The 27,125-nt window shown below is 41.9% G+C and overlaps 1 protein-coding gene across 3 annotated transcripts in view; it reads right to left on the bottom strand.

The window, feature by feature from the left end:
- Window positions 1-27,125, bottom strand: part of CRB1 (crumbs cell polarity complex component 1) — a 126,247-nt gene that overhangs the window by 35,714 nt on the left and 63,408 nt on the right. Inside the window, exons 6-7 of one of the 3 annotated variants that reach the window (XM_077332727.1) lie at window positions 17,204-17,380; window positions 7,763-8,716 (exon numbers count right to left, since the gene is read on the bottom strand). The exons of 1 other annotated variant lie outside the window; for it this stretch is intronic. In XM_077332727.1, coding sequence (XP_077188842.1) covers window positions 7,763-8,716; window positions 17,204-17,380 — 1,131 coding nt within the window. The remainder of the gene's footprint in view (window positions 1-7,762; window positions 8,717-17,203; window positions 17,381-27,125) is intronic. One more of the 3 variants, XM_077332728.1, reaches the window with a different exon arrangement.

The following is a 27,125-nucleotide window of genomic DNA, read 5'->3' as shown; positions in this document are numbered from 1 at the left end:
TGGCACACATGTGCCGGTGCAGAGCTCTGTGCCTGCGCGTGTGTGCTGAATGACATGCCAGCGCCTCAACTCCCCCCCTCCCCTGTGCTGCGGCACTGGCTGTTTCGGGTGGGGGAATGGCCTCTTCGGATGCCGAAGCGCCCAGGGGTGTATATATCTGCATCTAAATCAATAAATAAGTCTACCATAACTGCCCAATCTAACCTAAATTGTTTAATGTGCTACTGTTTTGCATACCAAGCAGCATTAAGCACATTTCTTACACAAAAATGAAAACCTAAATAAATAAATAAAAAGCTTCAGGGAACTTAATAGTCATGCTTTTATGTTATTTTTTTAAAATGGGGGTGAAACCTCCATAGGCCAAACTTGCTGCCTGCAGCATTTTGTTTGAATAAAAAGGTTATAGGATCCATGAAAACAGGGGCACTCTTTGTGGAAACCCCCACTGCCCTTTCGAATTGTTGTTTGCCTCCTATCTGGCTCCGGTTATTTAATGGGGGAAATAAATCCCTGACTTATTTCTGAATACACAATTTCATAAATAACATGTAAAAAAAAAGGTTTAATTTTGTGAATGAGATTATCTTAACGTTCATTCTTTATGTGCTTGTTAAAAAATATAGCAGACAGACATAAATCTTGCGCCCTGTGCTGAAACGAGTGTTTTAATCATAAAAGGGATTTTCTTTTTTAAAAAAACTTCTTCTCTCTATTAGGGGAGTACTTGAAAGACGTTTTTCATGTTGAAGAGAGAACGCTCATGACGCAGCTAAGCCAGCAAGTAGCAGGGAAACTTGCAAAGTTAGAAAAGAAGGGAAAGGAAGCAAGGCTAGCCTTCAAAAAAGGAAGCAGGGCAAGTGGAGCAGTTTTCAATTATGAGACTTCAAAAGAAATCTTGGATCTGGTCTGTGGGTTGATGGGCATTTAGCATAATCTTGGTCAGTATTAACCTCTTGAGCCATTACATCTGAATGATGAAAATAAATCAGCACAGTCACTTGCTGGTTCCTTTTGTGGGCATAGAGGAAATGTTGTCCTGCTCCTATCAACTGCTTATCATCTTTTCTTTATCTCATAAAAGAAAGAACAGCATCATCCCAAGGTGTGCTTGTATGCATGTACATAACAGGGCTGCAAGTTTTAATCAAGAGGTAGTAAATGAAAGTTATAATTGATAGATGAGCCAGGCCGCAAATTTATTGGTCGGGCCGTAAATTAAGAACTCAACCGGTTGCTCTGCTGTGCCATCGTATGTAAAGTTACTCCTGTCTAAATCCATTGATTTCAATGTGCTTCAACTGAAGAAATGCTGCACAGGATTTCACTGTTAGGTTATTTATTTGATGTTTCATTTTTCATTTATTTAGTGGCCAGATGTGTCAGTGTAATATAGACTGCAGAAGAAAACATTGAAAAATAGGTTTTTCTTTCTGTTTAGAGTTAGTTGTAGGGTTGCCAGCTCTGCCTTGGGAAACATCTGGACATTTTGGGGGTGGAGTCTGAGAAGGGTGGGGTTGGAGGGGCAGAGACTTCAATGGGTTTAATGTCATAGGGTTACCATCCAAAGTAGCCATTTTCTACAGGTGAATTGATCTCTATCTCCTTGAAATCAGTTGTAATCCCAGGAGATATTTACCCACCAACTGGAGGTTGGCAACTCTAATTACCAGTATTTTAATTTTTAAAAAAAATATTGAACTGATCTTTTACTTCAATCACTAGTGCTTAGGTTTTGGTAATATGGTATTTAATGATTGATGGTGTAAACCATTCAACGGCAAATGATTGATTAAGCAGACATTCAGTAATTGGTTGATAACCCTTAGGGTGTGTGTGAAAGAGAAAAATAAATGCTCAGGACAATATCTTGTATTTTGTCGGAGAGATGTACTAGTGTCCTATTTTCAGACATTTCTAGAAATCATTATGTTTTGGTTCTAAGTTTGGATTTCTGGTTTGTGGGGAAATACCATGACAATTTTGGGTATGTATCAGAAATTTAGAAGGGAGGTATTTCATTTCCATTGCTTTCCCCAAGAAATCAAATGTCTTGGGCCAAGTTTGAAGTTTGAGTGGAAAAAAACTGTAATGTCCTTACGAGTAAGATCAGTCCGTTCCAAGGATTTCTCTCTACAAATACGTAAAAGAATTGTCGAATCAAAAGGGGTACCATGAATTGCATAAGCTGTAGAATGTTGTGGTCAGCAGTGGGAAAAAAGTCTCAAATATTTTCTAATCATTTGCAACAGTCCTAATGGAAGCATAAGCCTTCCTTGGAGTGGGATGGTTTTAATTTTGCTTCATATGAAGAGGCAAACATATTTACCAGATGTTGTCCTCTCTTCCAAAGTTGCTGTTCAACCCTTTGGATAAATTACTGCTGAACTTCAAAGCCGTCTCCTACAATTATGGCTCCAGCAATGTCATTTTGCAATAGAAATAATAATAGTAAAAAGTAGGTGTGTATTATAAAGGGCAGCATACAAATGATGTAGCCTTTTTAAAATATTTCAATTGGAATTTTTAAATGCATTTTGGAGCTGAAGCTTTCTGAACTATTATGTCCAGTAAGTCCCTGAGACCAGATATCAGCTAGTGTAAATCCACTTAAGTCCACGAAATTCTCTGCAACTGTGTTATTTAACATCTGCTAAAGATATGGTGCTTCGGATTAAACCAAGAGTTAAGGCCTTTCATGTCCTCCCCCACCCCCTCCGTTTCCTACCTGGATTCACGGTGATGAATCTTAACTCTAAACTGTGAGCACGATTCAGTCAGTGTTAAGCATTTTTAAAAGAATTCTAAATCTGTGGAAACATTGATAAGCTATATGTAGTTTGTTAAGAAATTTCAATTCCCTTAGGACACTGGTGGCTAATTTTGCACAATACTATGTCCTTTCCTGTGTTTTCAGCTGAAGTGCTTGTGGTACTACCTACCTCCTATAAAACAGGGTGGGAAGAGGAAAATGTAAAGTACATATGGGCAAGTATAAAAGGGACCCAAAGGCATCTCTTGTTCACACTCCTCAGCCATTGTTGTTTTGGTGAGAAATCAATCAGGAAGTGAATCATGCTGGGAGATACACTGGGGTGGGGGAATACCCCAACTGGGACAAAGGCTCACTTCCCCTCTCCTGACCACCTTTCTACAATGGAAGCCATTCTGTCTCATCTGTAGAGGAAAAATTGTCTCCCTCCATGTAGCAAATTTGTGGTTGAGTGTTACAGGTTCCCTTTTTTGATCTCATTGTTTTTATTTTATGGCTTTGCCATATTTTTACATGTCACTTTGGGCATAATATACTAACAGTGTTTATCTACAAATATTTGAAATTTCAAAATAAATCACATGAATTCCATTAAGTGCTTAAAAATGCTCCCACTGAAATTGGCTTAAGTCATTAAAAAAAACAAAATCAGAGTCCAGTGGCACCACTGGACTCTAATTTTGTTTTGTTGTGCTGCTTCAGACCAACATGGCTACCCGCTTGAATCTGGTTTAAGTCATTATATGTTTTTTTTTTAAGCAGGACTCTCTTATGAGCAGGACGTGGTGCTTGCAGTGGTGCTAGAAGTTCAGATTATGGGCCCAGGCAATGGGGATGGTGGGGAGAAGAGTCAAGAATACTATTTCATTTCTTTGTTGGAACAAATGGATAGGAGGAGAGGAAGGAAGTTCTATAGTTTTGTTTTATAGGCAATATTACATTCTTATTCACTTTTCTGAATACTGTCTAGTAACCACAGGGACCCATCATGGTTTTTCAGCTGGTCTCCTTCTAGGGTTGCCGACTCCCAGCTAGGATTTCCAGGTGGTAGCTGGGAATCCCCTGCTATTATAACTGATCTCCACGTGACAGAGACCAGTTCACCTGGAGAAAATGGTTGATTTACGCGTTGAACTCTATGGCATGATTCCCTAAACTCTACCCTACTCAGGCTCCAACCCCGAAATCTGCAGGTATTTCCCAGTCTGAAGGTAGCAATCTTACTCCAAACATGGAACATTCCTGGAGATTTGGAGGTAGTATTTGGAAATGGGAGATGGTGAGCTCAGTGGGGAGGGGTACAGGCCATGGAGTCCACCCTCTGAAGCTTCCATTTTTTTCAGGGAAATTGATCTCTGTAGTCTGAAAATAAGTTGCAATACTAGGAGAACTCCATACTCTGCCTTTGCAACCTTGTCTCCTCCAGCAATGAATTCTGCAAGGAAGTGCTTAAGTGCAATGATAAAATAGTTATGATTGGATGTTTGCTTTTATTGCTGTCAAAAAGTTGACTTGCTGGCTGTCTTAGTTAAGGAAACAGGAGTCAAAGAGAACAATGCCTCAGAAGAAATCAAAATGATTAAAATGTAAGTAGCTAAAACAAATCCTTTGTAGAAGCCATTTAGAATAGATTGCCGGCAGGAGAAGGTGGGGACTTTGTGGGTGTGCTACTACATCACATTTGGGGGAAAATCCATAAGTGAAATAGTGGCACAGACAACATTTTTTTTTAAAAAAAGGTTCTGCTAGCAATTGGGGCCTCTGATAACTGCTAATTCAGCCACAAGTTGATAGCAATATGAAGATGCTGGAACACACTTCAGATGTAAACCTGGAGGCAGACTTGCTACTACAAGAGAACCCTGCTGCCTTCTGGCATGGGAAGCTGTTTTAGTGAACTTACTGCAGTGTGGTTTAGAGCAGGGGTAGTCAAACTGCGGCCCTCCAGATGCCCATGGACTACAATTCCCAGGAGCCCCTGCCAGCGAATTGTAGTCCATGGACATCTGGAGGGCCGCAGTTTGACTACCCCTGGTTTAGAGTTTAGACAGATTTCTACCATGTCAACAGAGCCAGCAGAGTGTAGTGGTTTAAAAGCAGCGGCCTCTAATCTGGAGAGCCGGGTTTGATTCCCCACTCCTCCACATGAACCCAGCTGGGTGACCTTGGGCTAGTTACGGTCCTCTCAGATCTCTGTCAGCTCCACCTCCTTCACAAGGGGGCTGTTGTGCTGAGAGGAAGGGAAGGCGACTGTAAGGCGCTTTGAAACGCCTTAGAGCAGTGGTTCTTAACCTGGGGGTTGAACGACCCTTTCACAGGGGTTGTGGCAGGGCAAGCAGCTTGGCCGGGAGGGTGCCATCCACACAACAGCCTTGCGGGGTAGATCGAGATAGAGCGCTCGTCTATCTGGATACACACTTTTCTTGGATGCTTTAGAATGCTTAGGGCTGATCCTGCGTTGAGCAGGGGGTTGGACTAGATGGCCTGTATGGCCCCTTCCAACATTATGAGTCTATGATTCTATGATTCTATCTAGAGCAGCGGAAAACAGTGAGATCGGCATGATGGGACAAGAGGCAGAACTGAACTGAGAAAACCCGGGGGGGGGGAACAATTTATATACAATCATAAACAATGGATCTTCATGCCACTGGTCAGTTTCGATTTAATTTCTGTGAAAGAACCCATGGTTTCAGGTGCCAAGAGTATAATTTTATGGTTGGTGGTCACCACAACATGAGGAACTGTGTTAAAGAACCACTGCCTTAGGGCAAAGAAAAGCGAGATATAAAACCAACTCTTCTAGATCAAGACATTTAGTCTGCTTTCTTGTTGCAAACACACACTGTATCACATGTTGTGTCTGAGGAACTTGAAAACATTCTTGTGAAAAAGTAACTCAAAGACTACTTGGCTGAGAAGCAGCACAAGGGAAGTATTCTGTTTTCCCCTTTTTTAAGGGAGACATTGCCAACAATATGTATAATAATCTCAGACCTATTTGCATGTGGGCCAATGAATACAATGCCTACTAAAGACTGTTATTCTTAAAGGCTTGAAAGTATAGAGTCAGTGTTGATCACTCCCTTGACCTTTCTGTATAGTGTGTAAGTTTCTAGAGAGATTAAAGAAATACAATATTCTCTATATTCTCTCATCAAATTACCATGCATGGTACACTTCTTACAATATAATAAGTAAAGTAGTTTTGTGACCCTTTACTTGCCTAGAAGATTCTTATTTTATTAATGTCTAGATCTTGCCCAGTAGATAAATTTATAACATTGAAAGGAATTTTGAACAATAATAGTCATGTTTTTGATTTAGTAGAAATTGAGAGGATCAAACTGTGAAATTTGATGTTTGAAGCTTAAATGGGCTTACAAAACCTGAATGAATGTCAGAAATGAGAGACTGATTTTATTTGTATGAATGTCATTTTTTCATGAGTATATTTGAACATTCTAACTGTAGTGCATTGAATTTCAGTTTAAAACACGCTTAACATTTCAAAGTTTGAGATTTCAAAATGTTAATTAAACAATTGAAAACTATTAAACATTTTAAATACACAGATATCTGTGTATTTTGCTTCAACCACTTGATTTCATCTGTTCCACTTAATATTTCTGGTAAGGGCTAGGAGGAGGAGCTTGGTCTCAAGGCTTAAGTGCCACTCAGCGTTTAACACCCACTCAGGTGGCTGTCCTGCCCCTGAGTGCCTCCTCCTCCAACCAGCTTGCCTGTCTGTCCAGCAGCCAGCCAATCACCTTCCATTCCACACCTCTGACCACCCCCTCCTCCTTCCACTTCCCTCCGAGACTTAGAGGCTGCAGATCCCTGCTGCATGAGAGCTGCCCCTGCTGGTGAGTTCCCTGCCTGGAGGCCTGCAGCCTCTCTAGCCCCTGGGATGAGGGAGAGGCCATCCCAGAGTTTTTCGACACACACACCCAATTTAGCGCCCGTTCTATTCCTGAATGCAATGGGCTTTGTCCCTCGTATCTTTATAATTTGCCTGAGGCATAGTTTTGTTGTTCATCAGGGTGAGCAGAATGGGAATTGTAACTCACCCATAAACTGCTGCCACCTATGATGGATCTGGCTGTTGTCTGAGGTAGTAGAAATTAAGAGGCCCATGATAAAGGGGAGAATCTCTAGAGAAGGCTTTCATGAAATCCTAGGGTCTCTTGAAAGCCCTGGAAGGATTTCTTTAGTGGGTGGGAGCTAATTAAGATTTTATATATTTTTAAATTTTGTTAAACATTTATTGGGTGACATGACCATATATGGTCATATTGACCTGCTTCCCACTCCCAAAATGGCCAATGATGGGCCTGGAGGAGGTGGGAAGGGGAGGGGCCAAGAGTGAGCGTGTACATAGCTGTACTTCCCAACCATGTTCTACATGATCATGCCATTTCTGGGGTTTCTTGAAGCCTAAAGAATGTTTCACAGATTTCTCAATGGTAAAAAGTTGAGAAAGGCTATTCTAGAGCCCCTCCAGACCCATGGTTTCAGGTGCCAAGAGTATTTTCCTCCCTCTCCAAAACTGTAGTGAAATGAGCAACATTTCATTCCATTTCTCCATTCATTTGTAAAAAAGGGGGATTAAAGTGGAATGATCCTTGAGAAGGAATGATAGTATCCACACATCTGCATAACAGTCATACGGGTGCGAGAGAGTCTAGCCTAGAGCAATAAAATAGTCCAAAGCCAGACCTGACTGCTAAATCTCTCCACAAAGATAGCAGCTGTATGTAAATCACAGTGGTACATCTTCATGGAGGTATGGAGCATCTATAGCATCTACACCATGTTGTGTAGCCATGCTCACACAAAAATCCAGAGGTGCTGTGAATTTGTTGCCACTGTCTTTGTTGAAGGATTTTCCATTGTTGGCAACACAGCTGGACCATCAAGCACAGTAGCCTGCCCACCCATGTTATACAGCTGAAAATTAAAGCACTGTATTTGGGGGCTTCTGCTTACCTGTTTCACAGTCTGGCCCAGTGTAGGGCCTGAAGCAGTCACACTGATAACTCAGCCACAAGTTGATGCAGCGCCCCCTGTTCTGACAAGGGTTGAGTTCACACCAATCCTTTTTAGTGCAGCCTGCCTTGACATTTAAAGATGACTCAGATGACATGTTCTCTGGGGTAACAATATTCAAGTCTATTACAATGTCCTGAAGGCAGCCTACAAATGAAGGTGCAGAATGCCTATTATAGATGTTAAGCAGAGAGTCATTGCTGCTGTTTCCCACTGGCAAACCACCCAAAAATGTGCTCTGGAAAGCAAACATCATCTGATTGCTATCTATCACGGCAGCAGCTTTACTGAGACATGATTCTGGACAAGAGCTGTCGAGTAACTTAAGAGTAACAGCTTCTGCTATGGTTACCTCCACGGAATGCCATTCACCATCACTGACATTGTGTGCTAAATGCAGAAGGGCCTTTGACTGGTTATTGACTTGTATGGATAAATGTAAGTTGCCATTCAGTATCTCCAACTTCACAAATGTGTCTTTGTCCCCTCGACAAAATAGAAATGCTGTTGATTGAACACTCAGAAATCTAAGGTTCATGTTATAGATACGGTTCTCCACAGGGGCAGTAGTGCTGTTAACCAGAAGAAACCCGTTTCCCTGAAAAGACAGTGTAGTCATTGTTTCACAGTGCAATCCGGTAAATCCAGATGAACAAAGGCAACTATATCCATGTTGTCCATTTGTGAAGTGAGGAATACACAATCCTCCGTTTTGACATTTATGCTGAACACAGCCAACGAGGACTTCTGTACAGTTCCAGCCACCATAAGACACCCCATTGCCTTCTCCAGTTGGGCAATGGCAGGTGTAATTCCCAAGAGAATTTTCACAGGTTCCTCCATTTTGGCAAGGATTCATGTGGCATTCATTGATATCTTCTTCACAGTGAATACCTGCAAGGAATTGGAGAAGAAGCACTGATTCTGTGTGAAGACCTTATTGAAAAGCTTTTATTTATTTAGATTTTTATACTGCCCTTCCCTTTAGTTACCTATCTAAACAAACACATGGCAGCATGAACCATGCAGGATAAAATACAAGTGTCATGAAGGGTAGCCGAACATTAATATCTCAGACTGTTTTTGTCTGCCTTAATACTCCTAATGTCCTTGATGTTCTCGGTGGGTTGGATCCAGGGATCTGTCAGCAGACATTGTTGGTGGATTTTTGATACATTTTTTTCTTGCAGGACCTACTTAGGCTAATAACCAAGTAGGTAGGGGGGCTGCACTGAAGAGGGCGTAGTTAAAACAGCTCCCTTCTTTCAGCAGAACTGCCCTTGATGAAATGAACAAAACAGCAGTTTTTGCCCTTTTCTCCCAATTCAAAGCAACCGACCACATGCACAGCTATTATTCTATTTGGATCCTGTGATCCCAGGAATCAGCTTTCATGGCTATTATTCTGTTTGGATCCTGTGATCCCAGGAATCAGCTTTCACAGGAACAGAAGAGATGAGGGGGAAAGAAAATAGAGGAATGTGGCAGAGCTCCTTGAACTGTTGGGTCACTGGACCCAAACCAATGACTTTATAATTTGATTTACCTCTTGCCTATTTGAAAATTCACACAGCTAACAAATGCCAATTAGAAAACAACATCTTCTAAGAAGTAATTTTAGAAAGTGCACAGGGAGGACAAAATTGTTTTATACTGGAACACCGTAAATGATTCAATCTCTATAACACATGTCCACTAAAGGCACTATATTAAGAATTTTTGTACATAGATATAGAACTTGGCGAAATCTACATTCAGTTGGCATGACTGGGAGTCTCCTAAATTCCCTGATGCTGTGTGCACAAACTGACAAGTCACAGTGACCTACCTCAGTTACATTTCTTTGCTAATCTCTTTTCATCTTGCCTCCTTGTGCTTTCATGAATCCTGACAACACTCCACTTAAGTTCTCAAACTGAAGAATGGATTTGAAAATTCTGGGGTGTGTGATGATCTTGTAATAGTGGAGCCTTTGCTCCCAATGACAAGAATTGGGTTGAATGATCTCAGACAGAGTACCCTTACCGAACTATGTGGGAATGATGCAGATTAACAACAAGATTGGCTCAGTCATCCCAACTTGAATTGGGAAGAGGAAACCTAGGAAAGCTTCTGATTTGTTCTGATGGTTCCTCATACATGTTATAGAACCATAGAATCATAGAGTTGGAAGGGATCTCCAGGGTCATCTAGTCCAACTCCCTGCACTATGCAGGAACTCTCAACTACCTACCTACTCACAAACAATCCACAATACATCCAGCCCATTTTTTTTTGTTCAATATTATGATATAATGTCAAAAAAGAGAAGGTTTTGTTGCTTATGAAGGACATGATGGTCACACAACACTTTTTCAAAGGAATTGTGGAACACATAGGAAGGGTCAGATCCAAATTCAAGAAAACATTATCCAAGAAAACGAATGCCTTTTTTCCAGAAGGAATGCCACAAAATCAGAATTCAACTTGATGGGAAACAATGGAAAAACTTGGGTGCAAAAAAGGTCCAAGTGTCCAGTACACAGTTGAAATATAATAGAAACACTATAGAAGATCTTGAAAACAATATAGTAAAGCAAAAGAAACAATGAATTGTGTAGATTTATTTATTGTATTTATATACCACCCTCCCCTGAGGCTATGAATCTAGGAGCATGATGAAGAAAGGGTAAGTAAAAAGTCTATTATGTTAACAAATCTTAATCCAAAAGAAATAATCCATGGACAAGTATGTCTCCTTTAAGCAATGCTGAAAGCTGATGCTAAAAGGTGAATAAGGTTCCAGTAAAGCCTTGTTTCAAAAGATTTCCTCAGCAGCAAAGCGTATGAGGCATGGAAAACAGCTCTAGGGATCGATTCAGAGTACCTCAAACTGATCATTCAAGCAGGAAAACAGCCACTTTGAGCTGGGCTCCTTCCTGCAGCAGGAAGAGTCAGGCTGCTGCCCACCTACTGCACTAAAATTCCTCACCACCACTCTGGATTTTTCCACTGCCCCCAGGGAGTGTACCATCCACTTTGGGAACGCCTAGATTAAAGTATGAATATCCAAAGTACATGGGCAAACATACATGCCATTTCCTTTCCTGAAGATTGGACCATTCTTCTACCACAAGGTGGGTTTTAACCAAACCAAACCTGAGCCTTCGGGGAGGGCGGTATATAAATCTAAATAAATAAATAAGGCCAGAAGAGAGTCACAGTCCAAATCAGGTGAATTCAGTTTAGTTATGAGCAGGAGAACCCATCCAAGTTTAAAAGAATCTAGATTAATTGCAAGTCAATATTTAATAACCATTAGTCAGGCTATATAACCATTAGTCTGCTCAGTTTCCATTACCAAGGAGGACAAAGTGATGCTAAAATAGATCTAACAAAATGTGTCTGGATTATATCTACCCCTGTACCCAGGCTACCAATCTACACTGGAATAGAACATAAAAACATTGAGGTTATTTTTGGCTGAAATGCATCCAATGCTGCCAAGACAAGCTGAGCACCTATGGTGCAAAAATATCCCTCAAGATTTCAGGTATACTCTTGTTTTCATAGATATCTCTTTTGTATGCAAAGTCCAAGACAACGAACATTGGAATGTAACTCCCAGATATTTATAAGATTGGACTTCTTCCATTATATAACCTGGGATATTCCTGAATAATAATTTTGGCCTACTTTAGAAAAACTAAAGCTTTGGATTTTTTGAAATTAATTACCATCTATTTATCAGCACAGTATAGAATGAAGTAGTCCACTGATTGATACAGTTCCACTCTGGTTACTGTTTCCAAAGCCATATCATCTGCATTTATCATGAGTCCCATCACCGTGGAGTCTGCGTGCAAAGACAGCATATTAAATTGGGCTAAATTATCATTAATATAGAGGTACAAGGGGGCCTCTTGTGGCACAGGGTGGTAAGGCAGCCGGCATGCTGTCTGAAGCTCTGACCTTGAAGTTGGGAGTTCGATCCCAGCAGCCGGCTCAAAGTTGAGTCAGTCTTCCATCCTTCCGAGGTCGGTAAAATGAGTACCCAGCTTGCTGGGGGGTAAATGGTAATGGCTGGAGAAGGCACTGGCAAACCACCCCGTATTGAGTCTGCCATGAAAACGCTAGAGGGCGTCACCCCAAGGGTCAGATATGACCCGGTGCTTGCACAGGGGATACCTTTACCTTTTATAGTCACCTCCTTGTCTTACACCCTTTCTGACCCCGATAAACAGTCATTTACACTTAAATGGACTCTAACCTGAGTATTAGAATAAAGATGAGTAAATCAAAAAGTAACCTAACAGGTATATTTGTCCTGCGTAGCTTTTCCCAGAATCTGTCTCGAAGCACCATATTGAATGCAGATTTTAGATCAAAGAAAGCAACATATAACCTACCCTGCTTGGCTCAAGTACATTTCTCAGCCATATGCACAAGGGTCACACAATGATCGGTTGTTGATATGCCTCTTTGAAATCCAGCTTGTTCTATTCTCTCAACAGATGTTCCAAGTCCATCCAAGTTTCCAGCTTAGTGAGTAAATGACTTGCAAAAAGTTTGCCAAAAGATTACAACACACTATATGGCTTCTTGTCCTTTTGTCTAAGGTGAAGTGTAGATGTAGGGATTAAGGAACAGAACTCTCAGTGGCCGGTCTTCCATCTTCAAACTCTAGATCCTTGTTAATTTCTTCTGCTAATTTTACTATGTTTCATGAAAAGGCAATTTCTTCCTAAATCAAATGCCCTAAATCAAACAATCGATCAGTATTTTCCTCTCTTGCCACTTAACCACAGACCCATTCTCAGCCATAATCTCAAGGCTTGGCCATTTGAGCACTTTCAAAGAAATGCCATTTAAGTAATTCAGCTTTACAGGGCTCCAGAAAACCCATTTTGTGTGAGCTTTCCTGATTCCCAGATAGACCGTTCCACCAGGTAGGGACCATTACTATGAAGACTGTAGAGTGCTTAGATACTGTTCTTACTCTTTGGAGGATGGTACTTTCATTCAATATTGGCCCTTAAAACGGGGGTCATCAACCCCCTGTCCGTGGTCTGTTGCCGGGTTGCGAAAGCCTCGGCAGCGGGCCATGGAGCCACGCCTCCCTCTCCCTGCCCCCCTGCAGCAAGAAGCTCACCAGGCCACAAGCAAATTGGCCACCAAAGCGGCCGATTAACTTGTGGCCCGGTGAGCTTCTTGCTGCAGGGCAGGAGGCGCGGCCGCTGGCACGCCATTGGGCGCAAACACGCATGTGCAGAGCTACCGTGCATGCGCATTTGCGTCTGCTGGGGGCGCAAATGTGTATGCATGGCAGTTTTGCGCATGCATGTACGGAGCTGCCGTGCATGCGCAACAGCTCCGCACATGCATGAAACTGCTGCACGTGCGCGTTTGTTCCCCCAGCGGTCACAAACACATGTGCGGCAGCTCCGTGCATGGCCGTTTGCACGGGGCTGCCACGCACACGCTTCGCTCTGGGTCATTCCCTCCCTCACATCCCTGCTAGCAGTCTGCAAAAAGGAAAGGTTGCGGACTGCAGCCTTAAAACTTTACCTATGTACTGAAGGTCACATTTAAACTGTGCTACTGACCATGTTGTTAGTGGCCAGACCCCTTCTGTCTTGGAGGTGAAGTTTGCTTTGCCTGTAAATCCCTTTCTTCAAAACACCATCCACACCTGTTTTGGTCTAGGGGTGATAATTTAAATTCAGCTTCAGTTCTTCACCACTGGTCAGGCCCCCCATTGTGGAAAACCCTCCCCTAGGCCGTGGGAATGTGAATGAGCTATTCTCTCCAGCTGTCGTTTGCAGGGCAGTGTCATTCTGGGGCTGATTTGCCATTTCCCTGCACCTTGTCTAGTCACTTACCCCTGAGGACAGGAGTGCAAAACAGCTGCAAAGTGTTCCCAAGTCAGGAAGGAAACATTATTTTACCCACTTTGTATTTATTTCCCACAGGTGCAAACGACTTGCTTGAGCTGCAAGGCAGCAATGAATGTTAAAAAATATTAACATTGCGTGTTAAAAATATGTCTGAGGGGAAGTGGTTCCAAGGAATGTGTTTGTTTGTAAATCCTCTGCTTTTTCACCTTTTAAATTAAGCAGCATGCCTTGCAATTAGGGAAAGAAACAAAACATGCTATGGAGTGAAAGGCATTTGTTAATGCAGGGTTAATATGAAATAACCACAAGTTTTTCTCTGCTGTCGTTCCAATGGATGGCAGGAGGAAATTGGCAGGAGAAATAAGAGTGTATGATCAGCTCCCCCAGCATGTTAGCCCAGTGGCCCCCAACCCCAGGTCGGGAGATCGGTGCCGGTGCGTGGATCAGTCGGTACCGGGCCACGGCTCCTCCTCATTCTCCTCCCCAGCTGCTGCCTCGGGGGCTGCCCTGCCACTCTGCCACTGGCTCACCTTTAGTGTTCTCCGGCAGCCACCATGGCTGGGGCTCCCCCTCAGCGTGGCACTGCTTAGCTGCTGCTGGCAGCACCCCCCAGCGGGCGGCAGGAAGTCAGTGGCACTGGCAGGAAAGCAAGCGGAGCAGGGGCTCAGGTGGAGGCGGCAATGTCCCTCAGTAAAAGACTACCCCCCCCCCCGCTCCCAGTAAAACTGTCAAGCGTTGACTGGTCCCCGGTGATAAAAAGGCTGGGGACCACTGTGTTAGCCCTTCCAGTATGACTCAGAAGAGCAATAGATTTTTATACCCTGCTTTTCTCTACCTTAAGGTTTGTCACATTCCCTTCCTGTCCCCACAACAGACATCCTGAGGCTAAGAGAGCTCTGAGAGAACTGTGACTGGGCCAAGGTGAACTAGCAGGCTTCATGTGGAGAAGTGGGGAGTCAAACACAGTTCTCCATATTTGAGTCTGCTGCTGTTACCACCCGTAAGTCTTTACCTCCCTCAGGCACTGGCTGGCCAGCCTATTAGGCTCCCTTCCCTAGCATAGACTTTTTGGATGGTCAAAGGGGACATTCTCCTCTTTTTTTCACTAATGGAAAAGCTGATAGAACTCAGAATTTAGAAATTTTGATATGGAAGCATCGGACTGAGTCAGCTCCACAGTTAGCAAATCTGCAAGGAGAACGTCATTCTTGCTGTCTTGTGACAGAATTGTATTTTTGATGATCCCCCAGAAGTACCCTCCAGAATATCACAGATTAAAACATGGACATTCTTGTGTATTTGTACCATCTCTATTTTCACACCAAGGACAAATGCTAACCCTCCACTATGCATTTGAGAAGCAGAGTTTCTCCTTGTTACTCTGGGTAGGTCTTCCTAAGCCTCCTGATAACCTACATGATTTGTGTGCTGCTGCACAGGAAGTGCAGGCAGGGAGCAGATGACAGGACTAGAGGGGAAAACAGGCAGGTAGGAACTGAGGTTAGACGGAGAGACTGAAAAGTGCTAAAAACCCTTCCTTCCTTGATGTTATATTCATTTATTCAGTAGTAGCCTCCCAAACTGATTTAAAAGCATGTTGTTGTTGATGTTGTTGTTGTTGTTGTTAAAGATACGCTAGAAAAACAAAACCACTGGCTTGGATCCCATGAGAAAACTCGCTCAAGGTGTTGGTGAGGTGGATGTTTACCCACTCCTCCTTTCCTTTCTGCTGTTTGACCCCTCAAATCGTCAGGGAACAAAAGCTCCTCTGCTGCTGTTGGCATGCACCAGCATGGGAGGAGGTTACCCACCCTGTTTTCTCCCTGTGCGTGGCTGCCATTTGCAGGGATGTCCTGTAGCCTTCAGAGAGGATCACTGAACCTGCTGGGGGGAATCCCTTTTAACGCCTCCTCCTCCTCCTCCTGTGAGCTGTTCCGCTGGATCCAGCCCACTGTTCTGTAGTATGCTATGCAGAGGTCAAAATATACATCCTCATTATTATGAATAGTTATTTCTTTGATTTGTATTCTTCCCTCCCAAATGGCTCAGGGCAGCGTGGTAGTTAAAGATACACTAGAAAAATAATCTGTAGCAAGTGAAATGGTGAGCTATGCCTTATTGTTAGTGCAAATGTATTTACATGCATCAGCACTAATGCAGCGGCTGCAACCCACATGCAGCCTCTAGAGGTCTGGGGGATCATCCTGAACCCAAAGAACAGCAACTTTATTTTGTCTGCTTTTTGTTTCTCGTGTGATAGCAACTCATGCCCAAAGGCATCTTCTGAATGTTAAATAGAAACACAGAGACAATGTGAGTGCTTTATAAAGGATTATTGCCAGATAGTCATTTCTGTCCCCTGAATGCCACTGGAATATATATTGTCTAATTTTCATGCATATATCTTAATTCTACAAGCTTAAAAAGCCAGCATGTAGCTCCCTAGACCAATGCCTAAATCCTTCTCAAGATGAAGAATTAGCACTTCCTGTAAATACTGGCTAATATTGCTTATTGTTGGAAGCAACAGCCTCTATCAGTCATGTTAAGAAGATTAAGAAATATTTATAGAACTCCTGATGTGGTTCAGCCATTCAGAGAGGCCTATATTTCAGGCCACTGCAAATTGTTTGCATACCAGTCAAGTGTGAGATGTATCGATAGGCGTAGGAAAGGAAAGGTTTCTGAGGCATTCATTGTTTTCATCCGCTACAAGCGACGCTAACTGTGCTGCGTTTTTTTTTCTAGCGCAAAAAAAAAATTAAAAAATCAAACTAGTTCAGCTTTCATTGATGTTTACACCCAACATACGGTTCTGATTAAGTGCTTGTCAGATGTTCTTACTCTCTACAGCATATAGTAGTTTTTCTTCTGTCCGCTTTAATGACTTCTGTGTTAAAATGAGATGAGGCATATCCCATTGACTTTCTGTTAGCAAACTCACTACCCTTTGAGAAATTTCCTTCACATGCTTAGTTTTATGTATTGGTATTGCCCCATTGCGTTCTCACCCAACTGGTTTGCATGAGAAAGTACATTAAACTGTCTAAATCAAGAGTTGTGAATCGATTTATGGAGAAGTGTTTACGAAAGCAGTTGCTCATCTTGAATGATGCTTTGTGCCTCTTAGTTGTTGTTTTTTTTTTAGCTAGTTAGCTATGAGAATAAAGTTGTTGGTAGAAGTTACAGTCTTGAGTAAACCATATTAACACTGAGGGCCTTCTCCAGTTTTGAAATATCACCAGAACAAAATGGATATTTAAGGTTTTGATGAATTGATCTGAGATAAAACGTTGAAAAATACAGAAATTAATCTGTTCTCTTTGCCATCAAAACAATGCAAGTCTATGTTGCAGAGGCTTTGGTTATGGGGAAACATATTGACATTCTTTTCTTTCTACCCTGGCTTTAAAATATAATACTCCAGAAGCAAGCTAATATTAAACTATACATTTCTGACCATTAGATCTTAGTTGCAACATTCCTATAGAAGTAAAAGTGTTACCTGTCACCATCGCTATTAAAATAGCCCAAGCCTGTATCCTGGCTGCAACCATTTTTCCCAAGGCAGATGAGTTCCTTAGGTTTGCATATTCCATGAGAGCGCTTTCTAAAACAATCCAGAAGAGGAATCCTTGAACAGGTAGATCTGCAACTGTGGGGTCGCTTGATGGTGTACTCTCTGCAAACCAGATCAGCGGGGCTTAGCACAAAACTCATTACAGAGCTTACGCATTATATACTTAGGCTGAGATTCCAAGAACACCGACACAGAATTCAGAAGGGAACTACCTCCGAGCAGATGAGTGTTTGAGTGAGATACATAATAGTGGCTTGGGTCAGCAACTTGCTGACAAAAGAAGTGCAAAAGACAATTTCACTTCCTTCTGTGTTCCCCCTCCCTCCCCCCTAACCCACATGCTGTTACACATGCAGACCCTTTTACCCAGGGAATTAACTTTCCTGGGGTCTGAAGGGACAATTGGAGAGGAAAAGAAAGCAGGATAGATCCATGACTGTCTGCATCTTCTGTGGACAGAATACTGGATCTAGCCCATTTCCCCCACTATATCTGCATAGCATATCCAGATGGGAATAAAACAAAAGTCAACCGTTTAGTTATGAAACGGTGCATTGTTTGCAATCTGCTTTTATACACAGGTGAGGATCCACTGCTGTCCAACATGGAGAAGGCATACCATCCTCATGATGAGCCATAGAGTACAGGCACTTGATGGGGACGTCTGCACATATGGAGTAATGAATTGCAACCAGCCTCACAGGGTGCCTGCTGTAGGGAGAGGAAGAGAACCTCTTGGAGACTCCTCAAGGTAGGAAAAGAGAAGGGTATAAAAACGTACTTCTGGCACTTGCAAAGAACTCAAAGGTGAGGAAGATTAGTCTTAAATTTGCACAAGGGTCTTGAAATGCTCAGATATTGAGGGATATTTGTTTCTGTTCTGGAGTATCTCTGGTGTCTGATCCTTTCTCTCCCAAGCGATCTCCATGTACTGGAGGAATTGGGAGAGAAAAAAAGGTGAAAGCCAAAAAAGAATGGGATCCCTGTGGTCACTGTCAGGGGAGAAATTAAATTTCTTATTGGTATTGTCTTTTGGGTTGGGGGGGGGACTTGAAGTTGAAGAGAAAAGATACTGTTTCAGCCACTTCCTTACTGGTACCGGCAAATGCAAAGTTACTTTCACCATAGCCATTGCTCTAGTTATCCATGCAACTGTGCCTGAAAATGAACATGGCAGCAAATCACTTCCCACCAAATTTAAAGGCCACATGCCTGTACATTTGAATCACATTTTTCCTGCCATTCTGCACTCAGCTATATTTGTATATGTATGCTTAAACCAATAGGATTAACATGGTGTTAGATATGTAACATAATAGCTATTTCCAGAGCTGCTGTTCTTCTAAAAATATTAAAGTGTATTACTTTTAGCATCAAATAAATGAGAAATACTGTTCTGCAGCTCACATTTGGCATACACTCTACTATTAAAGCAATATTTGCAAAACAATTTGCACCTTTGTCATTTACCCATATATACGTTATGTTACCCAATCAGGGCTGATCTAGCTGTAAAGGGTTGACATAACAAACTTTTAAAAATCTATTTCTCTCTGAAGTCAACAGCAATGACTTTGAACGCATCTGCATGAGGGGTTCTGGCGAGAAACCCTGCACCCTTGAAATCTTCAAGATCCTAATCAGAGAGATCAAACAACTGTGCTGGTATACTGCTTGCTAGCAATTATAAGTCAGCTAAAACCTGAATTCAATCAATGCTAGAAGCCTGGCTTTAACTGGTTCACAAAGTACATAAATATAAGCATACCTAAGCAGAGAGAAAATGTGTGTGTATGCATGCATGTGTAGGGGGGGATAGGTGTGTGTCAAGGTTTCCTTCATTAGGCAGGAAACCCAGTTATTTGCAGCCTTATAAATTACCATTAGATTCAAATGGGTAGCCGTGTTGGTCTGAAGTAGCACAATAAAATCAGAGTCCAGTAGCACCTTTAAGACCATATTCCCTGTCATGTAAGGAGATCATAGTCTGACGAAGAGTGCTTGCACTCGAAAGCTCACGCCCCGAATAAATCTTTATTGTACCATAAGATAGAATGTTGTTGGCCAAGGTCCTGATCTGCTATCAAGGAATGAAAGCCACCCCACCCCTGAGAGAACCCCTGAGCAAAGCAACAGAGGGCACTAGCAGGCAACCACAAATCAACACACAACTGAAACAGAGTTATTAAATATATATATATCTGGTTTCCGACATATCGTCAAAAATACGCAGGTTTCAAGGAAGAAAATGACTTTCCCTGATAAGTAAGCCCATGATATGCTATAGAAGGAAATGTTCCAATTATATTCATTAACTCCTTGATCTGATCTCTAACGGTGTTACAAACTGGAGATTATCAACTGCTTCTTCTGGCTGTGAAAAATCAAATACTCCATGGGGTGTTGTTTCCTCCACCCTGCAAAACTCTCTTAGTCAAGAGCATATTGAATATATTGAGAGATGCTAATGTCTGTTTGTTATGTTGCAAAGCTGGGTAGCGGTAAGCGAGCAAGATTGTAATGGCAGGAAAATGCTCTAAAGCACATAGAGTCATTATATCTTGGTATAACAGTTAAAACCCAGGAAATTTCACAGACAATGGAATAATGCCTCAAACCCTCCAGCCTGTTCTAGAGTTAGCAATCAGCTTATTTGCAAAAGATAAAAGAATGTTGTCTTCAGAAAGAGAGATGTCTGTGCTTTAGAATGGGGGGCATGATGGAACGCTGCTACACGATGCGCAATTCAGTCAACTGTGGCCAGTAATAGCCGTACGATAGATGTACCAGCCGTAATCTGAGACTGGGATTAAAGCCAAAGGCTTCTAATGTGGCAACAAACTCAATAGTTTGCTGTTTGATAACATGGAGCCATAATGATAGACATTAACAACTTTGTTGCCCAATATGTATTTAGTAATTAAAATAATTAAAATAATGTCACTTAAGAGTGCAATCCACTGCCGAGATACTTCGGTCTAAGCCCCGTGAAAACAACAGACTTCGACTGGCGTAACATGATATAGGATCGCACTGTTCCATACCCATGATTATATTATGGTCACCGTCAGCTCCTTGATGTGGTGGCAAATGTTTGGCTTGGATGTTTAATTCCCAAGCCTGCTTTAATACTGCCTTTCTTCTTCTTTTTTAATGAGCTGCATTATTCTTTAAGGCACTGTATATTCAGAAGGACTGTTCATCCTGAGGCAGCACTCCAAAGCTTATTGAATAATCATGAACATTCAAATTTTGCCACATCTGTGCTGCTAATTGTCAAGTGATAATTGCTCTTTGCTGAAAGGAGGAAATGCACCTTCATATGAGAGGAGGAGGAAGTGAAACCAGCCAGACTAAAATAATGGTAATTAACCCTCAAGCATCAATCCATAGATCAGTTGTTTTGCTGGAAGAGGAGGGAAGGATGTTTTTAGCTTATTCTCAGCCTTTCCACTATTGCTTCAGTTGGTGAGATGAAGCACCCATCTCTTTTCTTACTTTCCTGTTCTTCTGAGGCAGGCTCTCTCACCCAGGGTTTTGCGAAACCTGGGGTTTCTTGATGGCCCTGGAAGGGTTTCCCAAGTGGGTAGGAGTTAATTTTAATATATATATATATATATTTAAATATGTTAAACATTTATTGGGTTATATAGCCATATATGGTAATGTTGACCTGCCCTCCCCTCCCAAAATGCCTGATGGTGGGAAGGGGAGGGGCCCGGGTGGGCATGTTCACAGCTATGCTTCCCAACCCTATTCTGCACGATCGCACCACTTCTGGGGTTTCTAGAAGCCTGAAGGATGTTTCAGGGGTTTCTCAATGGTAAAAAAGTTGAGAAAGGCTGCTCTGGATGTTTACAAAAAAGTAAGCACCACTGAATTGTCAGAGATCTGGTCTTTGAAGTAGGGCAAGGAGACTGTGAAGTGAGCAAAAAGAGGAGGTCTACTTAAGGAACTCTGATGTCTTTAAAGAGTTAGTTGGAAAAAAACAAATGACAAAGGAAATTGACTCCTCCTTGTCCATAGATGGTCTACATGTAGGACTATTGTCTGTATCTCAATTCACATTACTGTATTTATTTATGATTTAATTTCTATACTGTCCACTTGTACACAAAATGTAGGTGGTGTGAATTTATTCCTGACTGGGGACGGATCAGTGTCGTTCAGTTGCTTGAACAAAATTGTCCAGGTTCATTGACTTTCAAATAGGCAGAAGCATTGGATCAAGGAAAATGTTGTGCTGGGATTTGGAAACACAAATTTGTTTCCACTCCTTGCAAATACTTAAGGGTTTTAAAGGCTTGTTTGCTTTTCCTTGATGTGATAGGTGCAGAGAAGGGTTCTTGGGCAGCGTCCAATCTGCTGCAAAATGGATTGTGCATGTTGTCACTTGTTGGCTGTTTCTTGTTCATCCTAATTAAGTTGGGCATAGACAGCCACTGTGCAAAACTGTTCCTGCCTTTAAACTCTTGCCCAAGGAGAGAGCAGCTGGGGAAAACAGTTCAGTGGTTTGTGAGAATTTCCTATATTGCTAAAATGCAAGTGTCTCCATATAATATGGAAAAGCGACCGAGTTTGCATAGCCTCATTGTCAGACCATGTTATAATAAAATCAAAGAGTCAGCAAGGTAGAAAATGATAGTTTTAATAGGGCAGTTGAAAGAAGAACACAGGGCTAAGGGTACTGTTGATGAAAAGAATGTGTGGCACATATCTGTAAAGAAGCAGTATCCAAAATGTATATGCGTATGTCTACTAGCCCATATGTATTATTCAAATTTATGTGCTTTCGTTGGGGGTGGGGAAGTGTGTGCCCCATATCTCCTCTCTAGAAATACAAACAACTTCTGTTTGTAGGGGCTACAAACCTGGAAATTAGTCCATGGAATAATTTCAGACTTGGAACCATCCCCCTAAGTTTCTCCTACAAAATGTTGCTGATCTAAACTATTTGTAATGCTTAGGGGGACTCTGAATTACATTTCATTGGTAATTACATTTCAGTAATTACATTTCAGTGGTGGGGCTGCCAAGAGTCACCATGGTCCTCCAGACTAGGATTTTACTGGGGCCTCCCCTCATATGTCCCTGATCCAAACCATAGGTCTAATTTTGAAATTTTATATTTGTATGTGCATACGTATGGATACCAATATAGGACACATTTCTGACATCTGATGAAGTGGGCTGTACTTCACAGTTTCATGTCAGAATAAATTTTTAGTAAGTAAATCACTATGAAATCTGTTTACATTTACTGTCATACCTTTATCTTTTCTAGCACAAAAGCACAGGCAAATTGATTATGCAGTAGTGCTGGATCAGAAGTTCAGAGATCAATTTAGCTGAAATACGATTGTGTCATTTGTCTTATAATGTGAAGCTTAATGTCTACAGGAACAAGGTGGCATGTACAAAGGGATATTAGGAGACTTTCTGCACCTGAAAAATGTAGCTGGAGAGCCCCTGAATATAGGCAGCACATTCTGGCCCCTCCACATGATGTCTCCCACATCCAGCAGCTGGCTCACAATTTCCTCCATTTTAACTCAGGACTTCGGGAATCACAAAAAGTGGATTCCCCACCCTGAAATGTGCAATCCCCAGTGAACAATCAGCCTACAACCAGCCAAAAGTCTTCTCAGATGTGTCTGCCCTCAATCCCGCCCTCTCCCCTCCATTTCCTGCCCAGCAAAGGAAGCAGACCCCCCCCCCATCATTTCAAATAGCATTAAGTCTCTCTTTAGTTGTTTTTAACTAAGGCCATCTTTCCCTTCCTCTTCGGTTCTCAGACCCCTGTCCCTTCTCCTCTCTTTCCTCCACCCCCCTTCTCAGACATTCCATTCCACAATCACCCCAGACTCCTTCCATCCCTCTCCCTCCCTTGAGCACCGCTTAAGCTGGGTGCAGCTTCCATGTTGCTCAGCATCCAGGACTCCCTCCCTCCTTCCCTCTCCCTCCCTAAGCACCTCTTAAGTGGCGTGCAGCCTCTATGCTGCGGGGCACTGCCTCTGAGTGCTGCAGGATGTACATGCAACATGGAATCTGTGCCTGGCTTAAAAGGTGTTTGGGGGAGGGAGAGGGGTCTGTGAACTGAGGAGGAAGGGAAGGATGCACTTAGTTAAAAATCACTGGAGATACTTAATGCTGTTCAAAATGACAGGGGGAGAATCTACCTCCTTCGTTGTGCCCTCTGCTGGCCGGCCATGGGTTTTTTTTTTTTTGGCTTTTTGGCTTTAACCAATGTGGCAATGCATTTACAAAGTACCAAATATGCATTGCCACGTGTAAATTTCAAGTAAAAAAAAGTCTAGGCCAACAAACCTCCAATTGGTTGGCCCCACTGATTGACAGGCCGAGGAGCAGTGAGTGAAAGAGCACATTGCTTTTTACACAGCATATGAGAAGGGGAAAATGCAAGATGACACAGCAGGAAGGCTTTTTAAAGTATGGAAGGCAGAAATAGCGTGATTTAATATCACGCTATTGTAGGTAGGAGGCATCTCGCCATTTTGTTCTCTGTGCGGAAATCTCCTAGATGTCCCACCAGTACAACCACAACCCACTGCTCAAAGAGTATTTAAAATGTAATTAAGACATCTTCCACATGTTCAAACTAGTCCTGAATTTCTTGAGAGTTGATCCGCAAACACTGCAATCGGATTGGCACAGTTTTTCTGCATATTTCCCCCTTCCCCCTGTGCATTTTTATATGTGGCTTAAATAATGAAGATTTTCAGAACAGGATTTTGTCACCATCAGTGTAGTTATTGGTGGTGTCACAGCACCCCTTATTTTTTAAAAGGCCCCCAAACATCAATACAATACAGTAGTGTTATACTGATAATTTAAGCAAGTTCTCTGAATTCCCTGCTTCTTAAAAAAGTAAGGTTCTAACCTTTCCCTTGCAGAGATGTAAGGAGAAAAACATAACTACAAGGAAGGGGGATAGAGACTTCCTTTTTAAGAAAGTCTACAAACCTGCTTAAACTATCATTACAACACTACAGTTTTATACCCATGTGTCACGAACCTAAAGGCAACACAATGGCCAAGACTGGCCAAGGCGTCTTTTAAAGAAAAGTCCAATCACTGCTTATTCAAGGCCACAGAGAATGCTGGTAAGAAACATGGTGAAAGAAAGACATTGCTAAAAGCTGGGGTCTAAGGCACATCTAGGATTCATATAGCCAACTTCCCATTCCCCCCTTGACACACAAATTGCATACCAAAATCTTTCCCACCACGGCTAGGTTTTTACCATCAAAGAGAAAACAGAGCATTTGCACCCACGTGCCAATAAGCTAGCAAGGACAGGTATTTTTCAAATGAGGATACCTATTAAGTTCTGGTAGTCATACAGTAAATGGATGGCAGAGTTGAGGTACTTTAAAGATAGCACTGGTTATTAGATTTAGAGAAATGCTGAGTCATTATGAAAAATACTGACAAATACTGACAAATACTGACTCAGTCATACAAAGCTTCCACTCGTTTTTCATGGTACTTTACCCAGCATATGATCTTCAGCAAACAACTTTACAACATCTGATGGATACCTGTTTCACCATTGATAAGTTTATGTAGTTTCCAACCATTTATTATAAAAAAAATACATGTCAGACCAGAAGCCAGGAGGAGCCTTAAGTTCAAACACAATCTTTTAGGGCAAACCGAAGTTATTTTATTGTATGAGAACATTATCTTTCCTTAGCTACCACTGATGTTAATATTAGCAGGAAGCTGAAGTTTGATCCCTTGCCTCCCTCCTGCATTTTATGTTCTTCTATCACCTATTATTCCATTATATTATTACATTATGTATATTATGAAGAGGTACCTAAAATAAGGTGACCAGATTGTCCCACTTTTGGAAGGACATCTGGGGGCACCTGGCAAATAAATATATATATTAACAGACCCTGAGAACAATTAGAACAATTTCCTATATTTCCATTTAATTCTAATTTATATTTTAGCAGACTCATAGTCTAAGTGTTTAAGATAATGTTATTTTATGAGTAATATATATAAAAAACAATACTATTTTTGTGTTCTGTGAAAATTTTTGTTGGTCCATATAGACCAAATTTTTAATCAAGACCCCCCCCCCCCCGCCCCAGTCAATGGTGTCCCGCTTTACCAATGTTAAAATCTGGTCACCTTAACCTAAAAATCAAAACTGGGCAATGTGTTCTTGAACTCAGCTCAGCATCTGCTTCCCTCCATGTGGATGAGATAAAATAACTATACATAATCATTCACATTCTGCCTTACCTGTAATTAGTTCAAATGCTAAAGGAGGATCTGCCCCCCTCCTCACAAAATGACGGTTGCATGTGTCATCAGCTCCCCTCCACCTCCCTTTTCAGTGGGGTTGCGGAGATCAGATTAGTTTATGGTTAACCTTGCCGCCATTCTTGTCCTGTTATAATTAATTTTTCTTAAGGATTAGCTTTGGGGGTTTTATGTTTTATTGTATTGGTTTTAGGGGATTGATTTTATGTGACCCGCCTCGAGCCTCCGGGGGGAGGCGGGATATGATTAAAATGATGATGATGATGATGATAATAATTTAGGTAAAGAGACCACTAATGTGACACATCATGTAAAAGGTATGTTCTCTAGTATTCATTAGCACACTTTATTTTGAGACTTGCTTCACGACAGAGTTAATCCATGAGGTTGACCTATAGTCTCCCTGGCACAAAAAAAAACCCTGTATTTCTCAGGAGAGCAAGACCCCTGACCTTTGACTGCAGGGTGTGGGTTGGAGGAAAGCTAGGGAGGGTCTAGTTTGTTCATGCCTGCTATTTACCATGATTCGAACCACAATGGGTAACATCTCTGAGGACTGATCATCACAGAGATGGAAATTTTGCAGCATTACATCTCACCTCAACCACAATACTCTGGCAGGAAGTGATTTCATACATTTTGTTGTATCTCCTTTTATTTCTGAGTACTTCTGCAACATTTAGCATTTTGCTATCATTTGTATTGGCTAGTTGCGGAGGAGGCAGGAAGCTACCTGGGAACTAAGGCCGCATCCAGTCACTATTTTCTGGGGTTTCAATATGGCACCCAAACCTTTGCAGTCATAATGATCAGGAAGTTTTCAGAGGGAAAAAAAAAGGATGAGATTATCAGACAGTTGGATTCTGCAGCTAACTGTACATTCTGTGCTTTGTCTATACTCCTGCAGAACAGTGGCAAAAATCATGTACAGGCAAAATATTTAATCCTTGCATCAAATGCATTCAAATCATAACTTGTGAAACTGCCTTTATTCTCGCAATCTCTGATCAATCCATTAATACAATTGTGTGTTTTATGTCCAATAGTTCCAATCGGAAAGAAGGAAAGGCTAATATTTCAGTCTATAATATAGATATGCTCTGTTTTTAGCCTCCTTTATGTTGTTTTCATCTGTTAAAAAATGCCAAGATGGAATATTGTGCAATGACCAATGAGGAGTGTGAGAAAAGGGTGTTCATGGAAATACATGGGTGTATCAATGCTTGGGGGATGAAGCTGAATACAGTTTTGCAGTGGAGAGCATTATGTGGGAGGATAATTAAGGGTGCATGTGAAAGAGTCCTGAGGGTCTTTCCTTGTTTTCTAGCTGAGTAAAGACCCACAATGACCCATGCTGGATTTCCTGTGGAGAATGACATTGCTTCACTTTCACAGACTGGACAGTTTGGGAAATATCAATGCTAAGTGCCCACCCCACCCCAAGTCTGTGTATGGTGATTCCTCAGAACTTCCCACCCAGCCTGGCCCCTTAACTGAGAGGTCACATCCTGGCATCAAACCCATGCCTCTTGCACAGGAGCACTGA

This window comes from Paroedura picta, chromosome 4 (assembly GCF_049243985.1).
Source record: "Paroedura picta isolate Pp20150507F chromosome 4, Ppicta_v3.0, whole genome shotgun sequence".
NCBI classification, from domain to species: Eukaryota; Metazoa; Chordata; class Lepidosauria; order Squamata; family Gekkonidae; genus Paroedura; species Paroedura picta.
The sequence above is the reverse complement of the archived record's forward strand: the minus strand, read 5'-3'. Positions and strand labels throughout refer to the sequence as shown.